General features: G+C 59.8%; 2 protein-coding genes across 4 annotated transcripts in view; both read right to left on the bottom strand.

Moving 5' to 3' along the window:
- The window catches only part of MEF2B (myocyte enhancer factor 2B), a 39,407-nt gene that overhangs the window by 11,362 nt on the left and 3,193 nt on the right, over positions 1 to 24,852 (bottom strand). For 2 of the 3 annotated variants that reach the window (XM_032440942.1, XM_015886664.2), the window contains exons 2-10: positions 22,476 to 22,555; positions 22,129 to 22,332; positions 21,932 to 22,060; positions 21,679 to 21,844; positions 20,766 to 20,881; positions 20,269 to 20,380; positions 20,086 to 20,182; positions 17,714 to 19,569; positions 12,000 to 12,042 (exon numbers count right to left, since the gene is read on the bottom strand). In XM_032440942.1, the coding sequence (XP_032296833.1) occupies positions 19,251 to 19,569; positions 20,086 to 20,182; positions 20,269 to 20,380; positions 20,766 to 20,881; positions 21,679 to 21,844; positions 21,932 to 22,060; positions 22,129 to 22,332; positions 22,476 to 22,529 (1,197 nt within the window). In that variant the 5' untranslated portion in view covers positions 22,530 to 22,555 and the 3' untranslated portion in view covers positions 12,000 to 12,042; positions 17,714 to 19,250. The remainder of the gene's footprint in view (positions 1 to 11,999; positions 12,043 to 17,713; positions 19,570 to 20,085; positions 20,183 to 20,268; positions 20,381 to 20,765; positions 20,882 to 21,678; positions 21,845 to 21,931; positions 22,061 to 22,128; positions 22,333 to 22,475; positions 22,556 to 24,852) is intronic. The other variant, XM_015886666.2, reaches the window with a different exon arrangement.
- LOC107325657 (basic proline-rich protein-like) lies at positions 1,248 to 9,500 on the bottom strand. Its single transcript, XM_032440944.1, has 2 exons — positions 9,137 to 9,500; positions 1,248 to 3,121 (listed from the first exon to the last, which is right to left on the bottom strand). Exons 1-2 carry the CDS (start codon positions 9,397 to 9,399, stop codon positions 2,836 to 2,838), a joined length of 549 nt encoding a protein of 182 aa, XP_032296835.1. The 5' UTR covers positions 9,400 to 9,500; the 3' UTR covers positions 1,248 to 2,835.

The raw sequence follows: 24,852 nt of genomic DNA, 5'->3' as shown, positions 1-24,852 counted from the left end.
AATCGGGTCTGTTTTACACTATTTTCGTGCTGATATCCCCACATGCAGCACCTCGGGGCGAGGGCAGCCATGGCACCTATTCCTTGGTGCCGACATGAATTATTTCCTGTTCAGCCAATTCAGGAAGCTGCTCTCATCGATCCTATCCACTGGGATAGTGTCAGTAATAGCTGAAATCCTGGTTTTCAGAAGAATACATGGCACAAACATCAGCACTGAATAAACAAGTGGAGTTTTGTGTCATTCCCCACCCCAGATATTTGCCATCAGAGGGGACCAAACCAGGGTTATGACACTGGGAAATCCCAAATCCCAGCAATGGGCTCATCCCACCTCTGCTCCATAAGGAGCTGAATGCTGTGGCACTGCTGGCACAGCCCTGGTGTCCCAGCACATCCAGATATCCCCATGCTGTGCCCACAGGCACCATAACTCCCACCCATGGGTGACATTTTGGGGTGATAGCAGCAATGGGGCTGCTCTCAATGAGCTGAATGCAGCACCTCAGCAACACATCCCTCTTCCCTGCTCTATTCTGCTGTTGCATCGGAGAGTATTTGGGGTCCCAGCAGTGCCATGGAGTGCCCTGAACCCACAAAATGGGCACCACAGGACCAGGGAAAGTGGCTGGCCGGGCGCAATGATTATGGTGGCCTGGGGAGTAATTATCTCATTGGGCAACTAATACCCTTTCAGCAGGAGCGGGGTGGGGAAGTATTGTTCGGGCTTAGGGATTACATCAACCAGGCTGGAGCAGACAATGTGCTCCCCCTGGGAAGAGGCAGCTCAGCCCCAGGGGGAGAGGAGGGAGGCAAGGGCTGAAGCTGTCTCAATTAGTGAGTGGCCAGCGAGGAAGAGGGTGGTGGGAGCACATGGGGGGGACGTGGGGAGTTTGGAGAGACAGAGCATCCTTAACCCTTCGTGCTCCTCCCGAGGGGATACAATCCTTCAGCCCTATGGGGACAAGGAGAAGCTGGGAGGGCTGGGCACGTCCCTGCTGTGTCACGGTGCTTTTCTCCCTTTTTCTCCCTTTTTCTCCCTGCTCTTCCTACTGGCAGCACAGCTCCATGCCCTGCCTGCCTCAGCGCACACCAGCACCACGTTGGCAACTTCGCCAAGGGGCTGAGAAGCAATTTGACAGCTGGGGCCACCCGTGGGGCCAGGCTGTATGCAGGACACATCATCCCCATCCCCATCCTTATCCCCATCCCCATCCTTATCCCCATCCCCATCATCTCATCCCCATCCCCATCCGCAAGCAGCAGCGCTGCAACAACCCCATTCCCCCACCAAGTGCCACATCCTCTTGGCACCCCCAAAAACACCAACCCCATCTCCATGCCCACCCCATTAGGCCACTGTGCTCTCGCTGCCGTGGGGTCGGGGTTATTTTTGGCTGCCTTGATGCTAAATCAGGCGTGAGGTCGGAGTCCCGGCGGCAACGACCGCGCCAGGTTAGCGGCGGAGCGAGGGGCCGTCTCCACCTGGCCCTCGCCATCCATGGGGTGATTAAACACGGGGCTCCCAGCTGCCATACATTTTTAAATAAATGAATAATACATCGCGGGTTGATAAATAAATAACGGCCATACATTTGAACTTAGCCTCTGAGAAAATCCTTTTAGTTCAAAAGGACCGGGGCGCTTGGAAAGGGGAGTCCATGCATTTTGAATGGGGCTGCCATCAAGTGTCAGGGCTTGGCAAGGAAGATGAGGGGGGAGGGATGAAACTGGCTTGGATGCAAAGGGGGGAGATGGGGATGGGGTCCTTGGGCACTGCCACAGGCAGCTCTGGTGGGAGTGGGTGGTAACGATGGCAGAAAGGGCTGGCACGTGTGTCCTTCCCCATCCATCTCAGGGAGAGGAGGAGGATGGAGGGTGCCAAAAGGCAATATGCAGCCCCATGAAAGGCGCAGGGCTGGTCTCCATAACCCTGGCTGCACAAAGGAGGAGTCCCTGTTTAGCAAAGCAAAGGGAGTGTTTGCTTAGCAGTGGCCCTATAAAGGGGTGGATGGCCCTGGATGGAGGCCAAGGCAAATACAAGGGGATTAGAAAAGGGAAAGGTGAGAAGCAGAGAAGGAGGATGTGCAAGAAAAGCTGCTGCTGGGTGCAGGGCATCACCAAGCACTCCGAGCAGGGAGGGAATGGCACAGCAGAGGAGGTTGTGAGCCGGATGGGGGAACCACATTGTCCTGTTTGGAGTAGAAATTAACAGCAGAGTGGAGCTGGTGGGGCTGGGAGTTGCTGCAAGGCTGCACCAAGCCTCTGCATGGGCAGCTGAAAGCACACAGCGACCCTAACGCGTGTCCCTGCTACACATGGCCATGCATATGTATGTCCTAGTCATGCTCAGCCACACAGATGCATGTCCTGGCCATGCACAGCCCATCCTGGCCATGCATCCCTGCTGTGCCCACACATCTCCTGGGCAGGGGATGGAAACAGGGCCCAGCTGCCCAGGCAGCACTTGTTCCCTTGCCCTTTGCCTGAGAGCTGCAGAGCGACTTTAATTCTTTGCACAAACCGCTCCCACTCGCTTGCATCGCTAAGTGGGTATTGATTTATTAGGCTGTAATTTAAGGCAGAATGTTTTAATATGAACTCACACACCAAGCCCAGACACGAGAATAAACAAGGGCTGATTTATTCCATGCCCATCTCTGTGAGGATGCCGGGCACCGTGGAAAGAACATGGGCTGCAACCAACCCTGCATTGGAAACCTGGCTGTGAGCATCCCTTGAGAGCTGCAGAGCAACCTGAGACGCACCCACGCTGCATCCTATGGGTGCCCAAAACGAGAAGGGACGGGGGATGCACTCAACCCGCAGCCTCGTGCTACACCCCAGGGATGGATGCACAAAAAGGGAAGGGACGACAGCAGAGAGGGCAGAACTCAGCCAGCACAGGGATGCTACACGTGCCCCGCCAGGTCCCATCTGCAGGACGCATTCCTCTGAGCTGTCCCCGTACGGTCGAGCAGCAGCTGCCGGCCAGATCCAGCGGCGACGGCGGCTCGGGCTCCTCTTGACCTTGCCGGTCAGGTGCTGGGGGGACCGCGGAGCCGCAGCCGTCGTGGGGCCGTGGGGAGGGTTTAATGCAGCAGGGACCATAATGGGGCCGGCTGGGGGAGCGAGCGGGAGGAGAAATTAGTGTCAGTGTGCGCGCCTTAAACAAACCTGCGCCGGGGTGACGTGAATGAGGGCACAGCCTGTGTATATATTAGTGATGGGATCTGACCTCGCTGGGAGGGCTCCTTCCCTCGCTCCGCTCTTCTGGGCGTGGGAAAAAGGCCTGGGCTCTTTTCACAGCTGTTCTCGCTGCTGCACTGAGCTAATGGAGGGGCTGCCCGGCTCCCTCCTCCCCCTCCGCCTTTTCAGTTATTCAGCAAAACCCCCCTTTCACAGTCCCTTAAAAACACACCTCATTGTTCCTGCCTGGTTTGCATTGAAATGCCGCTCGCGCCCGTCTCCCGGAGCAGCGGCCCGGCCGGCGAGCTGCGCTGCGGGGCAGCCGTGTGTGTGTGTGTGCACACGCGTGTGCAAGCCAGGCTGTGTGTGTGTGTGTGTGCACACAGCCGTGCTCGGCACTCTGCAACTCACGGTGTTTCTTCCCCATGGAAGATGGGGAGGTGAGAAATGCACAGAGCCCAAAGCAGCTTTTACCATCCCGGGATCGGAGCGGCTGCGGTGCCCCCAACCCTTTCTCCCCTTTATTTGGACGTTATTTTGACATGAAAGATGAGCCAAAACTTCCCTGTTACACAAATCCCTCCTTTTTTCCACCACCAAAACCTCTGCATGAGCAGGTGGGGATGCGACCTGCTGCTCCAGGAGCAAATCCTCTGCGCTCAGTCCCCATCTCCACCTCATGTACAAAGCAATGGGAAACCCCAAGTGGGACTTCCTGGGGAGGAGCTGGTTTTGGTGGAGGCTGTACATCGATTTCCCTATAACACAGAGCCAAAAAATTGTCCCCCAAACTCCATAGAAAGCCAAGTTGTACAGAAAACAACAAACAGGAACGCTGCTTGCCTGCCTTCATGGGGAACTGGGGCTGAGAAAGTCAAGGCTCAGCTCCAAATGGAACCATGGGGACCACAGGGTTGTGCTCAAGGGGATGGGTTCATCCCCAAGCTCCCAGCACACAAACAGCCCCACCTGCCAGCTCCTTGTTCACCGAGGCCCAACCCCAGAATTAGCACCAGGTTGATGCTTTTCATTAAAAATGAATACATACATTCCTGGTGGCTGCCGAGAACAGCAGAACGCCATCCCCAAAGGCTCACAAACCAGAAGGCGAATGCGGCGCGAGCCACCGCATTTGAAGCCGCTGTGATTTTTTTAAGCTAATCTGTTCCTATCCTGGGGGGGGGGGATGAGCTGGTGGTGGTGGCAGCGTGATGGACACAGCATCCTCCGGGCCGCCCGCCTTTCCTGCTTGACCTTTCCCCACTGCTCTGATAGATACTTTCTGACAAAAGCTGGGACGTCGCACACCTTCCGCCCTTGCTCCGTGCCTGGCGCGGGGACATCGCCACTAGCAAGTCCCTGTCACTGGCTATTAGGGAAGAAGGTCTCCAGCACCGCCGAGCTCTTTCCACATCAGTACCAGGCTGGGGGTGCCTCCGGCCCCGGGACGCAGCGCACGTGCCCGACTTGGTGGTGGTTTATAAATGCAAATCTGTTTAACAGCCACACGCGCGTTTGTTATCTCCGAGGATGAGCCCGAGCTCTTTGAAGTCAACATATGTATGTGATTATGCACATATGTGCGTGACCTACATTCGGGGCTGTGGCACTTTCCCCCGTCCCCGCACCCACGCCGTTCCTTTTTCCACCATTGCCGTTTCCCCACTCGGGTTTGACTTCTCCACCCAGCGCAGCCATGGAGTTTCCATAGAAACATGAAGATATTAAACTGTAAATAATAATTTCTCCATAAGGAACAAAAAAAAAAAGACACCAAGCAGGGGGATGTGGGGGGAAAGAGAAAGGAAAAGCAGCTCACACGGCATCAGTACGGGGTGGGCATTGGGGCTGCCAGTGGGGAGAAGGCAAAGCTCTGGTTGGGATCATGGCACCCTGAGCTCACACCCATGGGTGGGGGTCCCCTGTATGTGTCCTATATTCTGGCTGCTGCTGCACTGTTCCCTCCAGCACTGCTAGCTCTGTTTCAGTCTGACCCCTCTGCATGTCAGAGGTGGCTTGGACATCACTGTGGCTTTGGGTGGGTGATCGGAGCTCTCCTGTCACAGTGACACACACCTGGCTGGGAGGAATGCTTATTTACCACTGCTCATTCAATGGTTATTTTTCTATCTTTAAATAGCCTGAAGTTAAGCGGTGCTTTTCATTTTCTCCCACTCAGGGCTATGCTGTTGTCGGGGGCTTTTTGCCTTTCTGTCTGTTTAAGTGATACTTTCCTTTACCATTAGACATTTTCCCTCTCTCAGTGCTACCAAATGCAAAGCACAGTTGGAAAACCATCACTCCATGAGCAGAGGGGATGCGGCACATAGGGATGGCTTTGGCACCTCCAGGCACCCACATGTGGCACCGGGATGGCTGCAAACACAGCTCCCACCTCCTGTCCCCAATTAACACCCCCAGGTGATCATGGCATGGATGGGGACATTCCCAGTGCTGAGCCCCGTTGGACGCTCAGAGCTGCTCCCCTGATGGCATTGGGGACGCAGGGACCGCGGCCAACTCAGGGGTCTGGGATTATCTGTAGCATAACATTCCCTGGGAATAAGATTGCAGCTTAGGGCCTAATGGAAAAGAGGAGAGAGATGGGATTAAAAGGGAAATAATGACTATTTCTTTGGTGAAGGCAGGGAAATGAGAAGGGGATTAACATCCTCTTTACCAGCAGACCCCAATCCTGCTGGGCGGTCCCGGACTCAACGCCCACACTCAGCATTGCACCCGGGCACCTCACCCATGGGTGACATGGGGATGAGCACCCACCCTGCCACCCCTCTGCCCCAAACGAGGGCAGTTTTGCCAATATTGTCCCTCATTTTGTTGGTTTATTTTTTTTTCCATCTCCCTGCAGATTCACCAGGAATATATATATATATATATAAAATATTCTGCAAGGAATAAAACACTGAAAATTAAAACTTCACTTGCCGAGGCACAAGCCTGAGAATAAACCTGAAAGGCTCCTTTCTCTCGCCTTCGGTTGCACACACCGTGCTTTGCAATTGGCTGCTTTCCTGGAATAGATTCAGTTGCTATGATACCAAGTTTGCTTTTAACGAACCCCAGAAAATTAATGGCATTCAGCAGATAAGTCCTTAAAGTGGAACCTATTTTAAGAAATTCTTTCTGAATGGTTTACAAGTAGTCAGGAGGGAAGAGAAAGCTTCCCGAGGGCGGCAAAGCCCGCGCTCTCTCCCTTGCTCCCAGCTGGGGTTTGGGGTGTTGTTTTTGGGATGCTTATTGGTCCAGGACCTGGGGAAGCAATGGGCAGTGCCCTGCATCCTCCATGCGCATCCTCACGCTGCATTGCTTCGCTCCCTCCCGGCTGTCCCCATACGGCCTCACCGCTGCCACGAGCGCGCAGCCGCCTCTGCTGATGCTACAGAGCCGCGGGCAGATCCCTGCTGCCACCCGGCACGTGAGGCTGTGGGATGCAGGGAAGGGCCATAGGGATGGTGTTGCTGCAGACCCCGTGCTAACTCAGAGGAGCTCTGCCCACATGCAGCTGAGAGTGGCTGGTGGCTGGTGGATGGGGCACATGCCCCACAGACCAGTACAAGGCCAATGTGGGGCTCATCTCGGTGTCCCCACTGAGGTATGGGGGATTCCAAAGGCAGGAACAGCAAAGGCTGTTCCCATTCCCTTGCCATGCTGTGGGCAGAGCTGCAGCCACCTTATGGTGCCCAGTGCCTCCATTGCCATTATGTGGTTGGGGACACAGAGCTGAAATCCCGCTGCTCACCCGCTCTGCTACAGCACATGGAGAGGACCAGGGAGCATCCCTGCTTTATCCCACACCCTTTGGACTTCAGCTCCATGTTCTCCCTGCCCAAAGCAATGCCCCAAAAGGATCAGTCTGTGCCATGCTGGAGAAGGATGGTTGCTGAGACTCCCCAGCACAAGTCCCCTGCCCCTCTAACCAACCAAACAAAGCAAAGGAACCACTGAGGAGCTGAAAGGTGCACCCCTTCATCTCACACTCCAAAATTCTCCCCGCTCCCATCTTCCTGCAGACCCCAGAAATGTCAATGGGAAGAGGAAGCGCAAGCTCAGGCAAAAGCAAAACCACAGACGGGGTGAATGGGGCAAGGAGAGCCCACAGAGTAGGCACGGCGGGTCACAGTTTTGGCATTAGGAGCTGATGTTCTTCCCCTTCCCTCCTCTCTGCTGGAGAGGAGATGAAATAAGCAGCAGAGCAGTGTGTGGGCCATGGAGGTGCCCCAGAACCACCGCCCTGTGCCGTGCCCACCTCCCACGGGCATCAGCACGTGCCACGACTCATTGCAGCTCCATGACTGCAGCCGTGTCCATCAGCAGAGCTCTGCCCAAAGAACTGGGAGGAATGGAGCTCAGTGCAAAAACACCAGCGCAGGAGAGGAGGCCAGAGAGAGGCCCCCAAACCCACCTCACAGAACAAAGCTGCTCCATCTCTGCAGGCGCAGAATAACTGACGAGCAGCGACGATTTATTTCCCTTCCCTGGTAGATAAACCGGCCTCAGAAACGGGTTTGTACGACATTACAATTTGCATGCAGTAATATTTTTAAGCAACTTCCCTTCTACTTCGCTACAAACAGGGTTTCTCGGGGGGTTATTTCTGAGCTGACCCCGTTTCATTTATCCCCAGTACACCGGGTACCACTGAGCTTAATTGTCGAAGTGGAAATTAAAACCTCTGCGGAACAAAATAATAACAACAATAATAATAATAAAACAAAAGGTGCCGGGTTTGACGCTTGCCTGAGGAGCACCAGGTTGGAGTAGAAATAATCACCCAGGCACGGTCAGTGGCTCTGGGCCTCCATAAAAATGATTAAAGACAAAACCCTATGGAATGCCCACTCCAGCTCCGCGGCGCGCTCGGCTCCGCTATCCCCTGCGAAGGTGCCACAGTGGAGGGCAGGGATTTACCCGGAGAATAGCGAGTGGGTTTTTACATTCGGTTCTCTAGCTTTATGATATCACATACACTCATACAGCTAGATAACCAAAGAGAAAAACCAACCCAAGGTCCTTAAGATCTGGCCTCAGCTGTGCTGCGTGCCCGGGAGCCGCGGCCACATTGGAGCCCCCCACTGCAGCCGCCATCCCCATCCCAGCAGCATGAGGAACGAAGAAACCCCAATGGTTTTGGTGGTCCAATGCACGGCCCTGGTGTTCCCTGGTGCCCAACTGAGTGCTCTGAACAACGCCTGCACCCAAAGGGCCGCGCGTGTACCCGGAATGCGCTCAGCCCCGCGGCCATTGCTGGGCAAAGTGTTCAACCCCAAGCCATCCCCCAGCTGCTGCCAGCACCCAGCGACCCTGCACTGTCCGCAGCCCCCAGACCCACCCTGGAGCCCGTTCCCACTTTGAAATGACTGTAAATTACTGGTGGGGAACTGCTGAGTCATGAGAGATGAAGGTGAGGGGATGGACCCGGCAGAAAGGGCCCTGCGGGGTTCCCACCGCATCTCTGCTCTGCACTCATCTTCCTCCTGTTCCTCCCACAGCCCCTGAACGGACACCGTGAACGGGGGGGAACCGGAGCCTGCACTGTCGCGAGGGGGGCTCACACCCATGGGGCACCCCTACATCACATCCTCGGGGGCCGTTTTAGGGGGCACTTCACATTTCCTGGGGTTCGGACACTGATGTCCTGATATCAGCGTTCCGAGGGGCTCTGTCCTCTCAGTTCTGCCTCTCCTGCAGGTGCAACCCGAAGGGATCCCGCACCGAGAGACAGTGGGGAGGCTTCGCTTACGGGTTGCGGAGATGCCCCGGCCGGGAAACTCCGGCCGTAATCGGTGGAAGCCCGGCGGCACCGCTGTACCAGGTACGCAGAGGAGCAAAGCTCCCCCGGGACAGAAAGAGGAGCGCGGAGAGAAAGAGGAATCCCCCGGGAAGGGGAACCGGAGAGGGGAGCGAAAAAGGGAGTGGGGAGCGGGTACCTGCTCACCCCGCTGGGGCCGGTGCTGCCCGCGGTCTCCATCGGCTCGAAATCTCGGCGTCCTTCCCGTTCTGGCAAGGTGGGGATGAGGCTGGAGACTCCGGGACCTGCCTCTAAAGTTGAGGCAGAGCCGGCGGCGGAGGGAGGGCGGGGAAGGGAGGGAGGAGGGACGGGGCGGCCGGCGGGGACAAAGCCCGGGCGGTGGGGCTGGGACAGCCCGGGCGTGGGGCCGGGGCAGGGGTCACCCCCCGGGGGCAGGGCCATTCGCCACGGCCGCCGCTTCCCCCGGGGGCCGGTCCGTCTGCTCTCTCCCCTTCCCCACCGCCCCTTTCCCGGCCGCAGCCGGCCCGCCCCGTCGGGGAGGCGGCGGTGCCCCGGGGCTAACCCCGCTCGGGCCGAGCTGCGACGGGGCCGCCCCTCCCCGGGCGTTAAACCCGACGGGGAAGGGCTGGGGCGGGGAAAGAGCGGTGAAGGGGGAGGAGGAGGGGGCGGCCGGACCCTCCCGTCGGGGCTATGCTCCAATTGCAAAGGGGAAAATTGGCGGCAGCTCGGGAGCAAAACCAGGCGCGATCCTCGGGCCGGGACGTAACAGGACCTCCCCCCCGCGACGGGCCCGGTCCCGGCTCTGCCCCCTGGCCCGGTTGGGCCCCCCTGCACCCGGAATAAAGTGGTGCCGCGTCTCCGTTGGGCTCCGGGGCAGAGCCCAATTCGCGGGGCCGAGGTTCGGCTCCACGTCCCCACCCTGCGGCCGCCCGGGGCCGACCCTGCCCGAAGTACCCGCTCCTCAATCTGGCACAGCGGGGCAGCTCCTGGAGCTGGGCCGGGCTCAGCGTCCCTTCCCCGGAGCCCGAGGCGCTTTGCACGGACACAACCACGACCCGCGTGTGCGAGCACCGAGTTGCCCCGGCACCGGTTCTGCACACTCACAGCCCCGTGCACACCCAGCAGCACCCCCAGCCCTGAGCACGAGCTGCTGCACACGCCCTTGTGCACACAAACCCTTGTGCTCGCCCGCCTTGATGCACGCCCAGCTTTGCACACGCACCCGTGGGCGCCCGCTGGTGCACACTTACACACGCTCAGGACAACCTGGTTTCTCCCCAGCCTTCCCCGCACTCCCAGAGCTTTGTCCCACCTCGGCGGCATCCACAACACTCCGGGGCCGCTGCATCGCGCCTGGCTCCGGAGATACGGTGCAAAACGAAACCACCGCACGGCCCGGGCACAGCACCGGCTCCGCCAACCGCCGGGCACGGCCCCGGCCCCGCTGCTCTCCTCCATCACCCCCGGGCCGGTCCCAGCACTGGGCCGGGGCTGTGGGTGCGGGCACCGCCGGGCTGGGGCTGGGTACAGCTCACAGCACTTTGTGTTTTGGAGATGCAGGAGAGCTCCAAAGGTGCACCAACCCGTCCTGACCCCTCTGTCCACACCTACCCTTGTGTATATATATATATATACAGAACAATTCCATCTATATAAGTACGTATAATACACATCTAAATCTCCGTATCGGAAGGCGCTGGGAGCACGGCGGCGGCTCGCGGAGATGCCAACCTGCAGTTCAACGGGAGGAGCGGGGCTTTGTGCCTCATACGGCGGAGCTCCGGCCATCAGAGCCCTCGGATGGAGACCGGAGGGGAACGGGAGGAGATCCCGGCTGCACCGGGCACCGGGCGCCGGCCCCGCCGCTCTCCGTGGTGCTGAACGGCCGCGGCGGAGGCCCCGGCACCGCGCAGCGCTGGTGCTTCCTCGGTCCTTCACTGTTGAAACCGACACCAGTTCATGATTAGGATTAGGATTATTAATGATTCTCGTTAGCATCGCCGCCCTTCCCGTCGCTCGGGTGCGCGGCGGCACGGCGAACCGTTCCGAGCGAGAGACGGTGCCACCGAGGCAGCCGGTTGCCGAATTAACGGATCGTTCCCCCGCAAACCCGCTGTCCTCCCGTGGGCTCGAACCGCGCGTGGGCACGGACACACCGAGCCGGGGCCGTTCACTTCACCACCACCGGGTTCCGAAACGCCGCCACTGCCAGGGTTGGGGTCTCGGCCCCTCTGCCATTACCCCACTGCCCGGGATCTCACCTCTGAAAAGCTCCTTCCCGAAATGGCAAAAACCCCACAACGACTGTGACCCCAAAAGCTTCTCCGAGGGAACGAACGGGAACCACGGAACGGCCCCGCGGCTCAAAGAGCGGCCTCCGTTCTGGAAGGGCCGCTACGGGCACCGGCGGGGCCGGGGTTCAGCTTCCCCTGTTCCTCCGTCGCCCGCGGGCCCGGAGACGCCGTGCGGGGCCGGGGGGAGCCGCAGCAGCTCGGTACGGCCCCGCCAGTGCCCGGCCCCGCTCCTTTCTGCTCCGCACCACCGAGGGGAGTCTCGGCAGAGCCGGGGCGGCCGCTCCACGCGTGTTCGAGACGCGAGGTGGGCACGGGGCCCTCCCGGCTCCGCTCCTTCCCGACACTTACCGAACGCTCGTCCTCCTCCATCCCTCACTCGGCTGCCGCGGGCACCGGTACCGGCCCCGGCGCCTTTCGTCCCCTTTCCTACCCTCGCCTACACCCTCGTGTGCATCAAATACCTTCACTACAGCAGCCATGTTGGGCTCCGGTGCGAGCACGGCTCTCGCCGCAGGAGCCGCCTCGGCGGGATGCAGCACGGCTCGGTTCGGCTCGGCCCGGCCCGGCCCGCATCCCCGCTCCGCCCCGCAGCCCGGTAACTTGCAGCCGTACCGGTAACGTCAAGGCCGGCGGCCGCGAGTGGGTCGCGCTGCCCGCTCCGTCCCGTCCCGCATCGCCGCTGCCCTTCGGGGTGCGGGCTCTGCCCCGGAGCGGAGCTGAGAGAAGGGATGGGAGAACCGCAATTACCTCCTGGTCGGGCGGGCGGGTCCCGCGATGCAGCCGAGCTCACCTGGGGAGGGAGAAAGAGAGAAAAGCGAATCCGTGATGCGAAGCGGAGAACGCGACGGCTCCAACTTGGAGCAACTTTGCCGGCAGCGGGGGTGGTGCCGGAGCCCCCCCGGTAACACCGAGCTCTTCCCCGGGCACCCGGAGCCGTCCTCCCGTCCCCTCTATGGGCAGAGCTCGGGGTGTCGTGCCCCGAAACGGCCGTGCCGGGACGCGGCCTCCGCTGCCGCAGAGATACGCGCAAACCCCGCGTCTGTCTGTCTGTCTGTCTGTCTGTCTGTCTGTCTGTCCGCCCTCCGTCTGCCCGTCCGTGCCGAGCAGCGGCAGCGCAGGGCCTGCAGCCCCGGGGGCACCGGGCACCGCACCGCCCCCCGCGCCCGCTCCCCCCGCATCGCGGGCACCGGAGCCGAGCGGATCCTCGGAACCATCAGCAGCCGCAGCTCCCCGCCCGGCCCGCGCCCCTCGGAAAAGGATTTTCACTTGGTTTTCTTCCCTTTATTTGTGGGTTTCTTTTTTTTTTTCCCCTTCCCAGAAATGTATCTCTTTTTTTTTGTTTGTTTGTTTGTTTCCTTTTTCTTTTCCCACCCCCTTCTCTTTATTATTATTATTATTATTATTATTTTATTCCGCCGTTGTCGCTGGGATTTATTTGCATTTAAAACACAACGACTCGTTCCCCGCACGTCGCTTCGTGGATCAATTGAGGCCGCACTACATGAAGGGGGGGTGGGGACGACCCCCAGGAACGGGGAACCCGAAGCTCCGGTTCAACCCGCCCCGATCGGCCGCGGATATCGATGTGTGCGGGAACTACGGATGTAACAGCGGCTCGAAGTGGTTTTATTTCTACGGCCGCTGTCACCCGAAGATGTGGTGGCAACAAAGACCGCGAGGTTATTTGACGCTCGTCTTTTTGGCCTTCTCCCCGTGCGGAAATATTCCCTCTAAGCCCTGAACGTTTTGCACGGATCGCTCTCTCTAAAAGCAATAACATCGCGCTCCGGAAAGTGCTTAAATAGATATATATATAGAGAGAGAGAGAGAGAGAAATGAAGGAAAGAAAGAAAGAATATCTGCTTTTCTATTTATCCTCGCGGCGCTCCTGAGCCCGTCGGAGGACACGCGGGATCTCACACGGTTCGGGTCGGGCTGAGCGCTTTACCCGCAACCGCGGAGATTTCCGCCGTCGGGAAACAACGGAGCTCTAAAATCCCCTCCGTGATCGCTCGGACAAGAGCCGAGCGCTTCAGCACGACATCAACCCGCTTACTTTGCTTTTGATAGGAAACGACGAAGAGAAAATAAAAGAGATGGACGGATGTTTTTTCCCCTTTTTCCAATTGAAGCCCGATTCAGCTCCGGCCCTTCGGGTCGGGGTTTCCTCGCCGTCTATGCTCGCAGCTCGGATCGCCTTCAAGCATTGCTCGGGGGTACCCCACCACCGCTCGGAGAGGCTCCGGCCCCTTCCCCACCTCGCCCCCCGGCCCCACTGCCCTTCCCCGAAGCCCCCAAAATCGCTGCGGATACACCGCAACCGCGCTCCGGCAGCCCCTTACCTCGGGCGGCGGGCAGGGCAGCGCCGTCCGGGCAGCCCGGGGCTATAAACCCCGGGTGGCTTTTGTGAGTTTGCCGGAGTTTCCCCCGGCTGTCCCCTTTTGTGTCCCATTGCCATCTCGAGGCCCTGATTAATTAATTTCACACTGGAGCCCGGGAGAAAATTTTCCCACAAACAAGTGGCCGGGGAGACGTGGAGCACCAAAGAAAAGGAGTCAACATCAAGTTCAACAGCATGCGGGAAGGCGATTTCCATCACAATCGCGTCTGAGCGGCCCGGGCGGGGGGCGGCGGGCGGCGGCCCCCGCGCCCCCTCCGCGCCCCCTCCTCGCGTTCCCAGGCTCCGAACAATCGCGCTCTGTTTGCCTCGCACATGCCGGCGTTTGGGCACGGAGGCTGCCTTGTGATAACAGAAATAATGAGGGGGGCTCGGGGAGGGGGGCAGGACGGAGGGGGGGGGGGGGGGGGGGGGGGGGGGGGGGGGGGGGGGGGGGGGGGGGGGGGGGGGGATGGGGATGAGGAGGTGGGGGGAGTTGGAGGAGGGTGGAGAAAAAGGGAGAGGAGAGCGAGAAGAGGGCCGCGCACCTGGGCTGCCCGGTACCGACCTGTTGAGCCCCACCGGTGCCCTCGGCGGTGTTGGAGGCACAAACCGGGACGGGCTCGGCCCCCAAAAGCCGGGAGGGGTCGGGGCGGGCCCCGAGGGGGGACTTTCCCTAAGTTTGGTGCCACCCCCCCCTACCAGCCACGCGTTTTCCCACAGCCCCGGGGGAGCGGGGCCCGGGGTGGCCGAGGCGGTGGTGGACGTGTCCTGCAACCCAAGCAGCTCCGCTCCGCCGGGCATTGTCCCCACGGAGCCCGTGGCCATTGTTCCTGGCGCTGCGGGAGCCGGAGGGAGGGCAGCTTTCCACGCCTCGTCCCCCCCCACCCCCCTTCGCCCCCACCTCAACACTCGCACACCGGACTGGAGGCACAGCAGCCTCTAAACCGGGGGAAAAATAAGCAATAAAAAGACCCCAACCCCTCTGAAAATAATAATAATAATAATAATAATAATAATAATAATAATAATAATAATAATAATAATAATAATAATAATAATAATAATAAAGGCCCGGGTCGGGGGGCACGGGATCCCCTTCGCAGACTTCCTTCAAGTTGGGAGAAGCGAGGAGGGGGCTGGAGGCTCTCGGTCCCGCAGCGCCCTGTCCCCGTGTCCCCCCGTCTCGTGTCCCCGTGTCCCTGAGGCCGCCCCGGGGAGTTGGCAGCGGGGCAGGGAGCGATAGGGGAGTGGGGGGGTATTTACCTCCCTCCGCACATCCGCATCCTTAAGGACTTAGCGGCAGGTTCGCCGCCGGGACACCCTCCGGGGTGGGGACGGGGGGGGGATGAGGCCCCGGCATCGGGCACGAACCGGAGCCCGGAGACACCCACCCGGTGCGGAGCTGCGGCTCCCGGAGCGGACTGCCAGGAGAAGGGCTGCGGGAAGCGGAGCCCCCGCGATCACGTTGTCTGTACGTGGGGTTAAACAGAGACGTCTGCCCGCGGTTCCAAACGCTCCGGGCCCCGGGCAGCCCGAACAGTTCGGTCGGGCCTTGGGGCGAAGATTCCAACCCCAACATCCATTTTGTTCCTTTTGGAAATGGAGATGGGAGAGAGAGAGAGAGAGAGAGAGAGGAGGGAAAATGCGCTGCTTTTTCTTTTTTTTTCTTCCTCTTTCTCCATATTTTACTACGTAAGACATGACGTCCTCACGTCGGGAGCGGGATAGGTTAGCCCTGAGCTGGTGGGAACGCACGGGGTTTGGGGACGCGGGGGGCGGCTCTGAGAGTGGAACCTAAAAATAACGAGGGTTTTATATATGTAAAAAATCGTACCGATGCTGCTGAGCCCACCGATGAGGCCCCGTAAGGACAGAGGGAAGCTGAGCCCCCCCCTTCTCTCTGGCCCTCCCCCACACGCCCGCCCCTCGGGACCGGGAGAACCCGGGGAGCCCCACGGGACCGGGACAGGAGTGGGGGACGTGGGGGGCTCCTGCCTTCCCCACCAGAAGGGGCTGCAGCAGCGGGAGGAGAGGGATGGGGAGGGGGGGTCAACTCTGTGCCCCCTCTGTGCCCGCATCCCGCTCTGCAGCCGGTACCGGCTAATTCGGCAGTCGGTGGAAATGAAGCCGAAATCGACTACTCTTTAATTTAAAAATATATACAATTAAATTAAAGATTCCACCAAACCCTACACCAGATGGTAGCGGCCCCAAGCTCCGAGCTCAGGGCCACCCCGCTTTGACGCATCGGGATTTTTCGGTGTGCTTTCATAATCTCTGCCTGCAACCGCGGCTCCGCGCAGCCCCCGACCGGGCCGTGTTCGGAAAGATGGCCCAGGGAGGTCTGGGGGTGGGGGGAACAAAACACACACGGCACCGAGCGGAGAGAGGGGCCGGGCTCGTCGGGATGTGCAGCCCCAACGCTGCTGCGAATCGGGGCCCGCTCCGCGCTGTCCCCACACGCTCTAAGCTTCTCTATTTTCCCCTCAACGAATATTTCACCTTGCGGGGCTGCGAACCGGGACCGGGACCGTTCAGGGCCAGGACGACCCGTCCCGATATGGGGCAGCACGAAGCAGGGCCGGGCCTGACCGTCGGTGGCCCCCAGTCTCCAGCCCCGACGGCGCGGTGAGGCTGCGCCCAAAGCTCCCGGTGCCGCCGCCCTCGGCCCGGCTCCTCCAACAGCGAGGTACCGGCGGGTCCGGTCACCCCTCGATTTCGACTGGATTTTGGGGTGGGGGAGCGGTGTAATTTTGGCTCCCCGATAAGGATTTGATGAAAAATTCATTAGGAGACACTCGGCGCAGCGCTATGAATATTTCAGGGTTCGTGCAAAACAACCGGGAGGGTTTTCGGGGGAGAATGTGGGGAGGAGGGGGCTCGGAGACACCCCCCTTCCCGGTGCTCAGTTCAGCCCTGGTTTGTTCCGACGGGAAGCGAGAAGGGGCCGGACAGCACCGGGCTGAGGGATCCCAGCTCCTCGTCCCCAGCCCGGGGCTCGAACCCTGTCTGTTAAAGGGCGTGAAATGGAGAACGGCCCCGGTCCGACCCATGGGGTGGCTGCGGGGACACTCAGTACTCAGCCCCAGAGACCTCCTGGCACTGCTCCGTGTTTATATGTGGCCATGGGGATCTGACAGGAGACTGTCCCTCCACCTCCTCTATCACTAAAACCACAAGGAACACAGAGAATCAGCCCCTGTGATCCAGTCCTATGGGGATGCTCCCATGCACTGTGGGATGGGGACCCCAGAACCAGACAACCTGCTTCATTTCCAGACCCCAGGGCTGCAAGATCTGCAGTCATTCAATTTGGGGCACACAGAGCTCTGCCCCAATGCAGCTGCTGCCTGGATGGAGGTGTGACAGCACAGGGAGGAGGATGAAGCCCCAGCCATCTCTGCAGCTCCCAGCATCAGAGCACAACACACTCCTGGAACAGCACATCCTCTGGCCACGCTGGGCCTGCAGGTAACGGGTTTTAATGGGGTGGCTCCCCAGCTTACTGGGATGGAATGCAGAGCCACAGAGGTGGCCCAGATCCTGGAGAATCAGGGCCATGCAGGATGGGTGGGTGAGGAATGCAGAGCGATGCTTCATCTCTTCCCAGTGCCATCCCAAGCACTGACCCCCTCCGAAAAGCTGCAGGTTCCTCAGTGTGATCTTTGGGGTCAGCACAATGTGACACCCCACAGCTCTGGGGGGGGGGGGTCACAGCAAAGGGAGGCAGGCAGGAACATGGGGGCCGAGATAAGGACAGGAGGTGAGAAAAGCCTCCCCACAAAACCAAAGCGGGCTGAGGGCACCCCGAGGCATCCCCTCCTCCCCCCTATTTGGGACCTGTCGCAATAGGATGTTACTGGACCTGCAGGCAGCCAGGGGTGTGCAGCTCCACTCGCTCCCGGTCCTCCCACCGCTGCCCTCCGCTCTCCGGGCCGTTCCTATGTCCCCGCGGTGCGATGTGGTTTGTGTCCCCCCCCCCCCCCCCCCCCCCCCCCCCCCCCCCCCCCCCCCCCCCGGGGGGGGGGGGGTTTGGTCCCCCCCCCCCCCCAGCAGCCCCCAGCCCCTCCCCGGGGCTCACCTCGCCCTGACATTTCCTGGCGTTCCTTCCATGCCAGCGGGTTGCCATAGCAAATCTAAATCTTACAAACAAAACGAGGAGAAAAAGCCTGATTAGCATATATTCAAATGAAGCATGCAATAATGCAAACCATAAATCATGCAGTCATTGCTATTCAATCAGTGTCTCTTACCCCAGCCCCCACATTTTCCGCGGGTGTCTCAGCTCTTCTCTGCATTCACAATCTCCCTCCCGGCCCAGGGACACAGAGGGGACCATCCCCACTGTCCGAGGGCACCTGGGCTGCAGTCACCTCTGCCACCCAGACCCCAAATTTGGGGTGATAGCTGCCCATTCCCATTGGTGGGCACAACCTGGGGCTGGGGGCTCCGTATCGGTGAGGCAGCAGCCCCTAATCCGGGCTGGTATTTATACCGCTCGCTGGGCTCTATTAAATAGGAAAAACTCTCCCCAGGATTAATCTCCCTGTCGTGTTTTAATCTCGGGGCTCGGCTCCCTGTAATCCCCCCATGAGCTGAGCTCAGTGCTGCTGAGCAGAGAGGCCCCATCCCCACACCACTGTGATGCTGGGGGCAGGAACTGCACCTCCTGCCCCCATAAACCTGCAGTGCTTACCCTCTCCCTTGCTTGCCGTGGCCATACCCAACACACCACAGTGCCCACAGGACAACCCCCTGCACAGGGAGCAGCAAAACCCAGCCCTGAACTGGGCATCCCCACTGATGCTTATTTAGGGTCTTTCCCTCCTCCCATCAATGGGAATGCTCTGTGCACCCACACCATGAGGCCATAGCAGCATCATTTTGGGGTCCCACAGGGCGCATGGCTCAGCCCCACAGACACACAGATGCGATCAGAGTGGGGTGACCAGCTTGTCACCCATATGTGCACAAGAGGTGGCTCTGAGCCACGAGGGGACACGGGAGACAGCAGTGAGGAGTCAAAAGAAGCCAGGACACGGCTCAGCTTTCCCCTTGGAAACATGAACAACCTGCCACCTCGTTAGTTACCCTGAGCAAGGCAGCACATCCCAACCCCAAGGAGCTGACACCAGGCACCCCGACACCCCCAGCTCTTTATTGGTGCGAATGCAATAAATAGAGAAAAAGAAAAGAATCCCAGGGCCGCTGCCCCGGTTGTTCCCCCCGCCCTGGTCGTTGTAGGATGGGGCCCGCTGCCATCGGTGCTGCTGCTGCTCTCAGTCCTGCTGCCACCCCGTGGCACTTCCCAGGCATTCCCACTCGGTGGGGACACGCAGGGACAGAAGGACGGACACAGTCGCACAGTGTCCGGCACTGGACATTGCACCTCTTTTTTTTTTGGGGGGGGGGGTCCTGGCCTCGCCGTGCCCTGCAGGATAAGGGCTGGGGGGCAGAGCTGCAGGGGGATGCGGCGGTGTCCGGGATGGGGAGGGGGCTCTGCTGGCAGCTGCATGGGAACGGGACCCCTTGGGAAGCCCCAGAGCTTGGGGACTTCTTGGGGGTCTGAGGTTGGGGTGGAAGCAGGGGGCTGCCTCCTCTGCACCCCCTCAGCCTCGCTATCTCTGCCACACATCCTCAGCCTGCGCCCGCCGCGTGGGGACCGGGACAGTGGCAGTAGATCTCTGCTCCTCTGCCAGAGGCTGGGGTGGGGGCAGGGGGTAGGGGTAGCCCTTGGTATAGTCATCCCGTGGCTGGAGGTCTGCAGCACCTCGGGGGGCTTCGCTCAGGGAGGTCAGGCTGCCCGGGGAGGGCTGTGGGGCACCTGAAGGGCAGCCGAGCCCTGGGGACACCCGCTCCGACTTGATGCTGACGGTGTGGGGCTGCGGGGAGCTGCCTGGGGCCAGGTCCTCAGTGGGGACGATCCTGCTGCTGGCCCTGGGGTGAGAAGGGAGGGTAAGTATAGGTCACTTCATGCAGCATTCCTGAGGACACGGGGTAGAAAGGGACCCATTTCTGTGTCCCCATTCACCTCAGTTGGGGCTGAGAACCACCCAACTCATCTCGTGTTCCAGCTCTGTCCAATTTCTCACCCCCAAGTGCAGCTGAGAGGGGGGCACAACATGCCCAGCTCAGTGCCTGCTTCCCAAGCTGCCATCCGCCCACACGCTGGCACTGCTGCTGGGAGCCTGGTGTGCGACAGCGGGGGATGCAGGGACCAGGTCCCCGAGGGAAATCCATCTTTAAATAGGCTCTGGGACCGGCTGGGATGTGGTGGGTGGGGGGGTTCCCAGGGGCATCCCCATGTACCCCAGTTTGGGGTGAAGCTGGAAGGCGCAGCGTTGTGCTTTAAGCATTGGGCTCAACACTAATCTGCGTTCACCTTGTCCCTCACCCCATTGCCAGACCCCATTCCCTGCTGTGTCCTGTCCCCAGTCTGACTGCAGTTCTTACCCTAGTGCTGCCATGTCCCGCGGGGGCTGCCATGGAGCTGGAGGGCCAGGCTGCAGGAAGCCAGGAGGTGGTGGGACCTCGCCAGCCCCAAACTCTGCTGAACAGGGGGTGGGAAGTGAGTAGGAGCTGAGAGATTGTGACCAGGGCCACCCGACCATCCAAGGGTGTGGGGCCAGGACTTACCTGCTTGTGCTGGAGTGAGGAAGGGGAAACCAGTGAGGCTGTGGCTGGGGATACCAGGGCTGCCAGAGGTGAGCACTGGGCTCAAGGTCTGCAGACCAGAGTACAGCGGCCGCTGTGGAACATGAGGGTGCCCCTGGTCAGACAGTGTGCTGCCAAACCCCCATGGGGGCTGTGATGTCTCCTCTCTACCCACAACCCCAGGCAAAGCCCTGATGTTGGATGAGGAAGGGAATGGGAATATCCACAAATATGGGTGACTGGCTGCAGAGAGCTGAGGGCTGGGTGGAAGCAGGGGACCCCTCATTGCCCCCCTCCATTGCACCACTGCTGGGAATGGGATCTAGGGGTTATAATGGCACTGAGCATCCCGCAGGCAGCTGCACATCTGTGGTCTTGCATCTGTGAGGCCACTCCGGGGCTGGGACCTTCCCCAGTAGCGCTGTTCCCATGTGTCAGTCTCAGGTGTTACAGCACTGGGGTTACCCCATGTCACTCACTGCTGCACTGCTGCTGCTCCGGCGCTGCCCATCAGCTCCCAGGTACAGCGGTGGTGGGGTCTTGGTTGCCAAGGCTCGGTTCAGGCTGCCAGCAGGGAACAGGGGGTAGCCAATACCTGAAGGATGGATGGACAGGAGGGCGGCACTCAGGGAGGTGGAACCCTGTGAGCTCCTGTCCTTGCAGGACCCTGAGGTTGTGGTTGGTGGCTTCAGTGTCCTCGTCTATGGCAGGCGCTCATGCATGCCTGCTCAGTGCTGCTATGAAGCCACTTCCTGCCCTGGCTGCACCTGGGTTGTGGCCACAGCCACGTGCTGTGAGCGGAAACGAAGGCGGTGGCTGGATCTGGCCCCAAAGACCAGTGAGGTGCAAACCTTCATAGCCAGACCCTGCTGTGGGGACATCCTATGGCAGTGCCACCACCCTGCACTGGGAGCACTGTGGCTCAGCTAACCCTATTTGTGACCAAACCACCCATCATGCTGCTGCCCCCTTGCCATCTCCTACCCACTGGGTGGGATTTCCACTGGTCCAACCCCAGCATCATTTTTTCCAGCTGCTTTTTTGCTGCCCAACCCCAGGGCTCACTCAGCAGCACCCATCCCACAGGACATGGATTGCCCCCCCAAACCCAGCTCAGATGCAGCAGGTCTAGGCTGTGTGGGGCCACCTGGGTGCCCCATAGCAATGACTCAGCAGTGCAGGAAGCAGCAGCCAGTGGCATTTCTGCAGCTGGGGCTGTGCTCCCTGCCCACGCACCCACCCCAACCCCGTTCCTGGTAAACCCCTGGGAGATGCTATGAGAGAAGCTTTGCATGTGGTATCCGGCCTGGAAAATCCCTATAAGGACTCCATCAGTGGGACCATGTCCTTGTTGTGAGCCCATCAACATGCAGCCCTGCATTGCGGACCTACCTGGGGGCATTGGTCCTGGTGAGCGTCCTGATGGCTTCGGCACTGTGGGTTTGAAGGCGGGTGGGCGACCCTGGCTCTGCGGGGAGCTGCTGGCACTGCCCAGGGCTCCATCACTGCTGCTTGGTGGGGAGCTGCCATAAGGGACATCAGGCAGCGGCACTGGGCTCTGTGGGGTGAACAGAGGGCTGTGCTATGGGTTTGGGATGGGAACACACCCCCTGTACCCCTGTGCTGGGGTGCAGCGGTGACTCACATAAAAGCGGGGCCGTGCCACCGTCAGATCCATGCCCTCATTCAGCTGCCGCAGCTTCTCACCAGGATCCAGCCCCTCTTCCAGCTCCAGCTCATGGCTCTCCAGCCCCAACCCTTTGCGCTTCAGTGTCTGCAGGGAGCGGGGTGGTGAGTGGGACCCCCACCCTACCCAGCCCACCCCACAGCCCCCACTGCTACCTCGAGGATGTCGGAGTTGGTGCGGCTCTCATGGGGCTCACTGTACTCCGTGTATTTGAGCAGCACTTTGTCCATATCGGTGCTGGCATACTGGAACAGTTTGTTGGTGCTGTTGAAGATGATGAGGGCGATCTCGCAGTCGCACAGCACGCTCAGCTCATACGCCTTCTTCATCAGCCCGAATTTCCTCTTGGTGAAGGTCACCTATGGGGAAGGGGACACAGCGCTGCCCCAAACCCACCACTGCAACCCCATCACGCTCCATTCTCCCCCAGCACCCAAACCCCTCCATGCTCCATAGCACCCGTCCCATCCTCGTAGCTCCTGATCCCTTCTCATCCCCCCACCTGTCGGTTCCGTTGATCCAATATTCGGCTGATCTGGATTTTTTTCCGGCCCATTTTGGTTTCTTTGGCTCAAGGAGAGGCTGAAAGAGAGAGAAAAGCCCTGAACACCCACCTCACACACCCCACCTTCCTCACCCTTCCCCCATGGCACCTCCCCACGGTCCCTGTGGTGCTGCGGAGCACACGGAGCAGCCTCAGCATCCCAAAGCTGCACCCCATGCTCGTCCCCATGAGGGTTTATGGGGGCTAATGGGGGAGGGGAGTTAGAAAAGAGGCCGGGCTGGCTGCAGGGAAGGCCCTCCATAAGACAAAAGGGACATTTTTAGGTTCAGGGCTTTGTGTTTTTATTATTTATTTTAATATAGTGTATGTTTTTTTTTGGGGGGGGGGTTGTTCTTTTGAGTGCAAACAGACTAAATTTGATCTCAGCCGTTCTGCGGGTCAGGAAGTGGCTGTATGAGGAGACAGCAAAGCAAAACCACCCACCTCCCGCTGCCACGTGAGACGCTGATGGGATGAGGGTGCAGCTCCTCGTGCTGCCCCCCCCCCCCAGCACCCATCAGCCCAAACCCCCTCTGTGCTGCTGGGGTGCTCACAGGTGGCAGTGAGGTGTTCCCAATGGAATCCTCGCACCCATCCCCAAGTTGGGCACAGCCCAGTGTTGTCCACAGTGTCTCCAAGCCATGGCCATGGGGCAAGAGCTGACCCATGGGGCTGGTGCTCTGCACAGCTCTCCGGGGGATGATGGTCCCCATGTCCCCATGTGAGCCCCCACTGCGGGTAGGGGAAGCACCAACCCTTTGCTCTCCGATGCCCCAACCCGACCCGTTTCCTTCTCTCGAGCACGTTGCCATTTACCATCTTGCTCAGCTTCTATATTTAGCTGATCAAAACTAATTTTAATTTATGGAAGGAAATTGCACTGCTGTTCCCACGGCCCCGCTGCCACCCCGCATCCCTGGGCCCACGCAGGGCGTGAAGGTACAGGGGGTGACGCGACCACCCCGATCCCATGAGGAACAGCCCTGCCAGGAAAAGCCAACAGTTCCCTGGTGGCACCATAGAGGTTTCCCAAGGATGGTCAGACCCAGCCCCACCTGAACCATAGCACAGTGCACCTCTTTGTGGGGCTCAGCTCCCACCTGCCCACCCCCAACCCCAGTCCCACAAGCTGTATGTTATCAGGGTGCTGAATATGAGCTGTTTCCATCAGGCTCTGCTCACAGCCCGGTGTTGGCCCACAGCATCCCTGTAAGTGCAGCACGGCTGCACCCCCAGGGGCTATTTTTAAAGGCTCACAAACCTCAGTGGGGAGGAGAGGCTGAGCAGTGCAAGCTCAAAGGTGCTGGGTGGACAAAGGTTGAGTGCAGCAGGGACACTGAGTGCTACCGACGGCCCCTGGGATGCTGCGGTATCCCCATATCCCCACATTTCAGTCCCCCATCATCCAGCTGTGACTGCAGGTGGGAAGCTCAGGGTGAGCTGATGCCCCTCTCTCCATCCCCATTCTCAGTGCCCACGGTGCGGCCTCGTGCAATGAGTGGGGTGGTTTCATCAGCCGCCTCCTTGAGTTCCTCCTTAGGGCAGCTCCGTTCCTCCTGGGGCATCGCCTCGGCCCTGCAGGTCCTGATATGGGGCACTGGGCAGGGATGTGCTGTTGCCCAGAGGTGAGGGGTTCGGACACCGCAGTGCGGCACGGCTCCTCCTGCCCTCTCCCCCCTCTCCCCCCCTCTTCCCCTGCAGGTATTAAGAGCCGCGGAGGGAGGGGGGAGCTGATGCTTTGGATTTTAATTGCTGTGATGATGTGATAAGCAGAGCTCCGGCTGCAGGCGATTAGCGAGGCGCTTTGCCACATCCAAGGACAGCACCGAGGGAGCAGCACCGCGGTGCCATTAGGGACAGCATCACCCAGGAGAGAGGGATGATGAGAGTGTGGGAAAGGACGAGGCTTTGGGTGCTCCCAGCAAAACACAGCGGAGCTCTCAGAGCCTCAAACCCAACCTCGACGGCTGTAACCCTGTACCAGGCTGGGAGAGGAGCCCGCTCTCATCCTCCACCTTCCCTTTAACAGAAGCTGCTGCACTCCTGGCGTCCCGCCGGCCCCGCTGCCTCCCACACACAGGTATCTTTAGCTCCGGCCCTGCTCTCTCGCACGCACTCAACCCCAGCACCACGAGTTGTGCCCCCCCCCCAATCACCAAAGCCCCTCCAGGACCCTGTAGGTGCTGCCCCAGCCCCCTGACTGCACCGAGGTTTATAATTAACTCCCCGTTTCCTGTGCATCTTTTGGGGGTCAGTTGCACCACGACGGAGCGTGCAGACTTCCGAGCTGCTCTCTTAATCAGCTGCAAAGCGGCCCCTGGGAGCAGTGTTTTTC

Source organism: Coturnix japonica, chromosome 28 (genome assembly GCF_001577835.2).
Source record: "Coturnix japonica isolate 7356 chromosome 28, Coturnix japonica 2.1, whole genome shotgun sequence".
Lineage (NCBI taxonomy): Eukaryota > Metazoa > Chordata > Aves > Galliformes > Phasianidae > Coturnix > Coturnix japonica.
The sequence above is the reverse complement of the archived record's forward strand: the minus strand, read 5'-3'. Positions and strand labels throughout refer to the sequence as shown.

Excerpts from the sequence above, each read along its gene's own strand:
- LOC107325657 (XM_032440944.1), bottom strand. The coding sequence starts at position 9,399 with ATGGCCCTGCCCCCGGGGGGTGACCCCTGCCCCGGCCCCACGCCCGGG. Across the intron at positions 3,122-9,136 it reads GGCCCCAGCGGGGTGAGCAG|CCGGCCCCATTATGGTCCCT; the intron begins GTACCCGCTCCC and ends TCGCTCCCCCAG.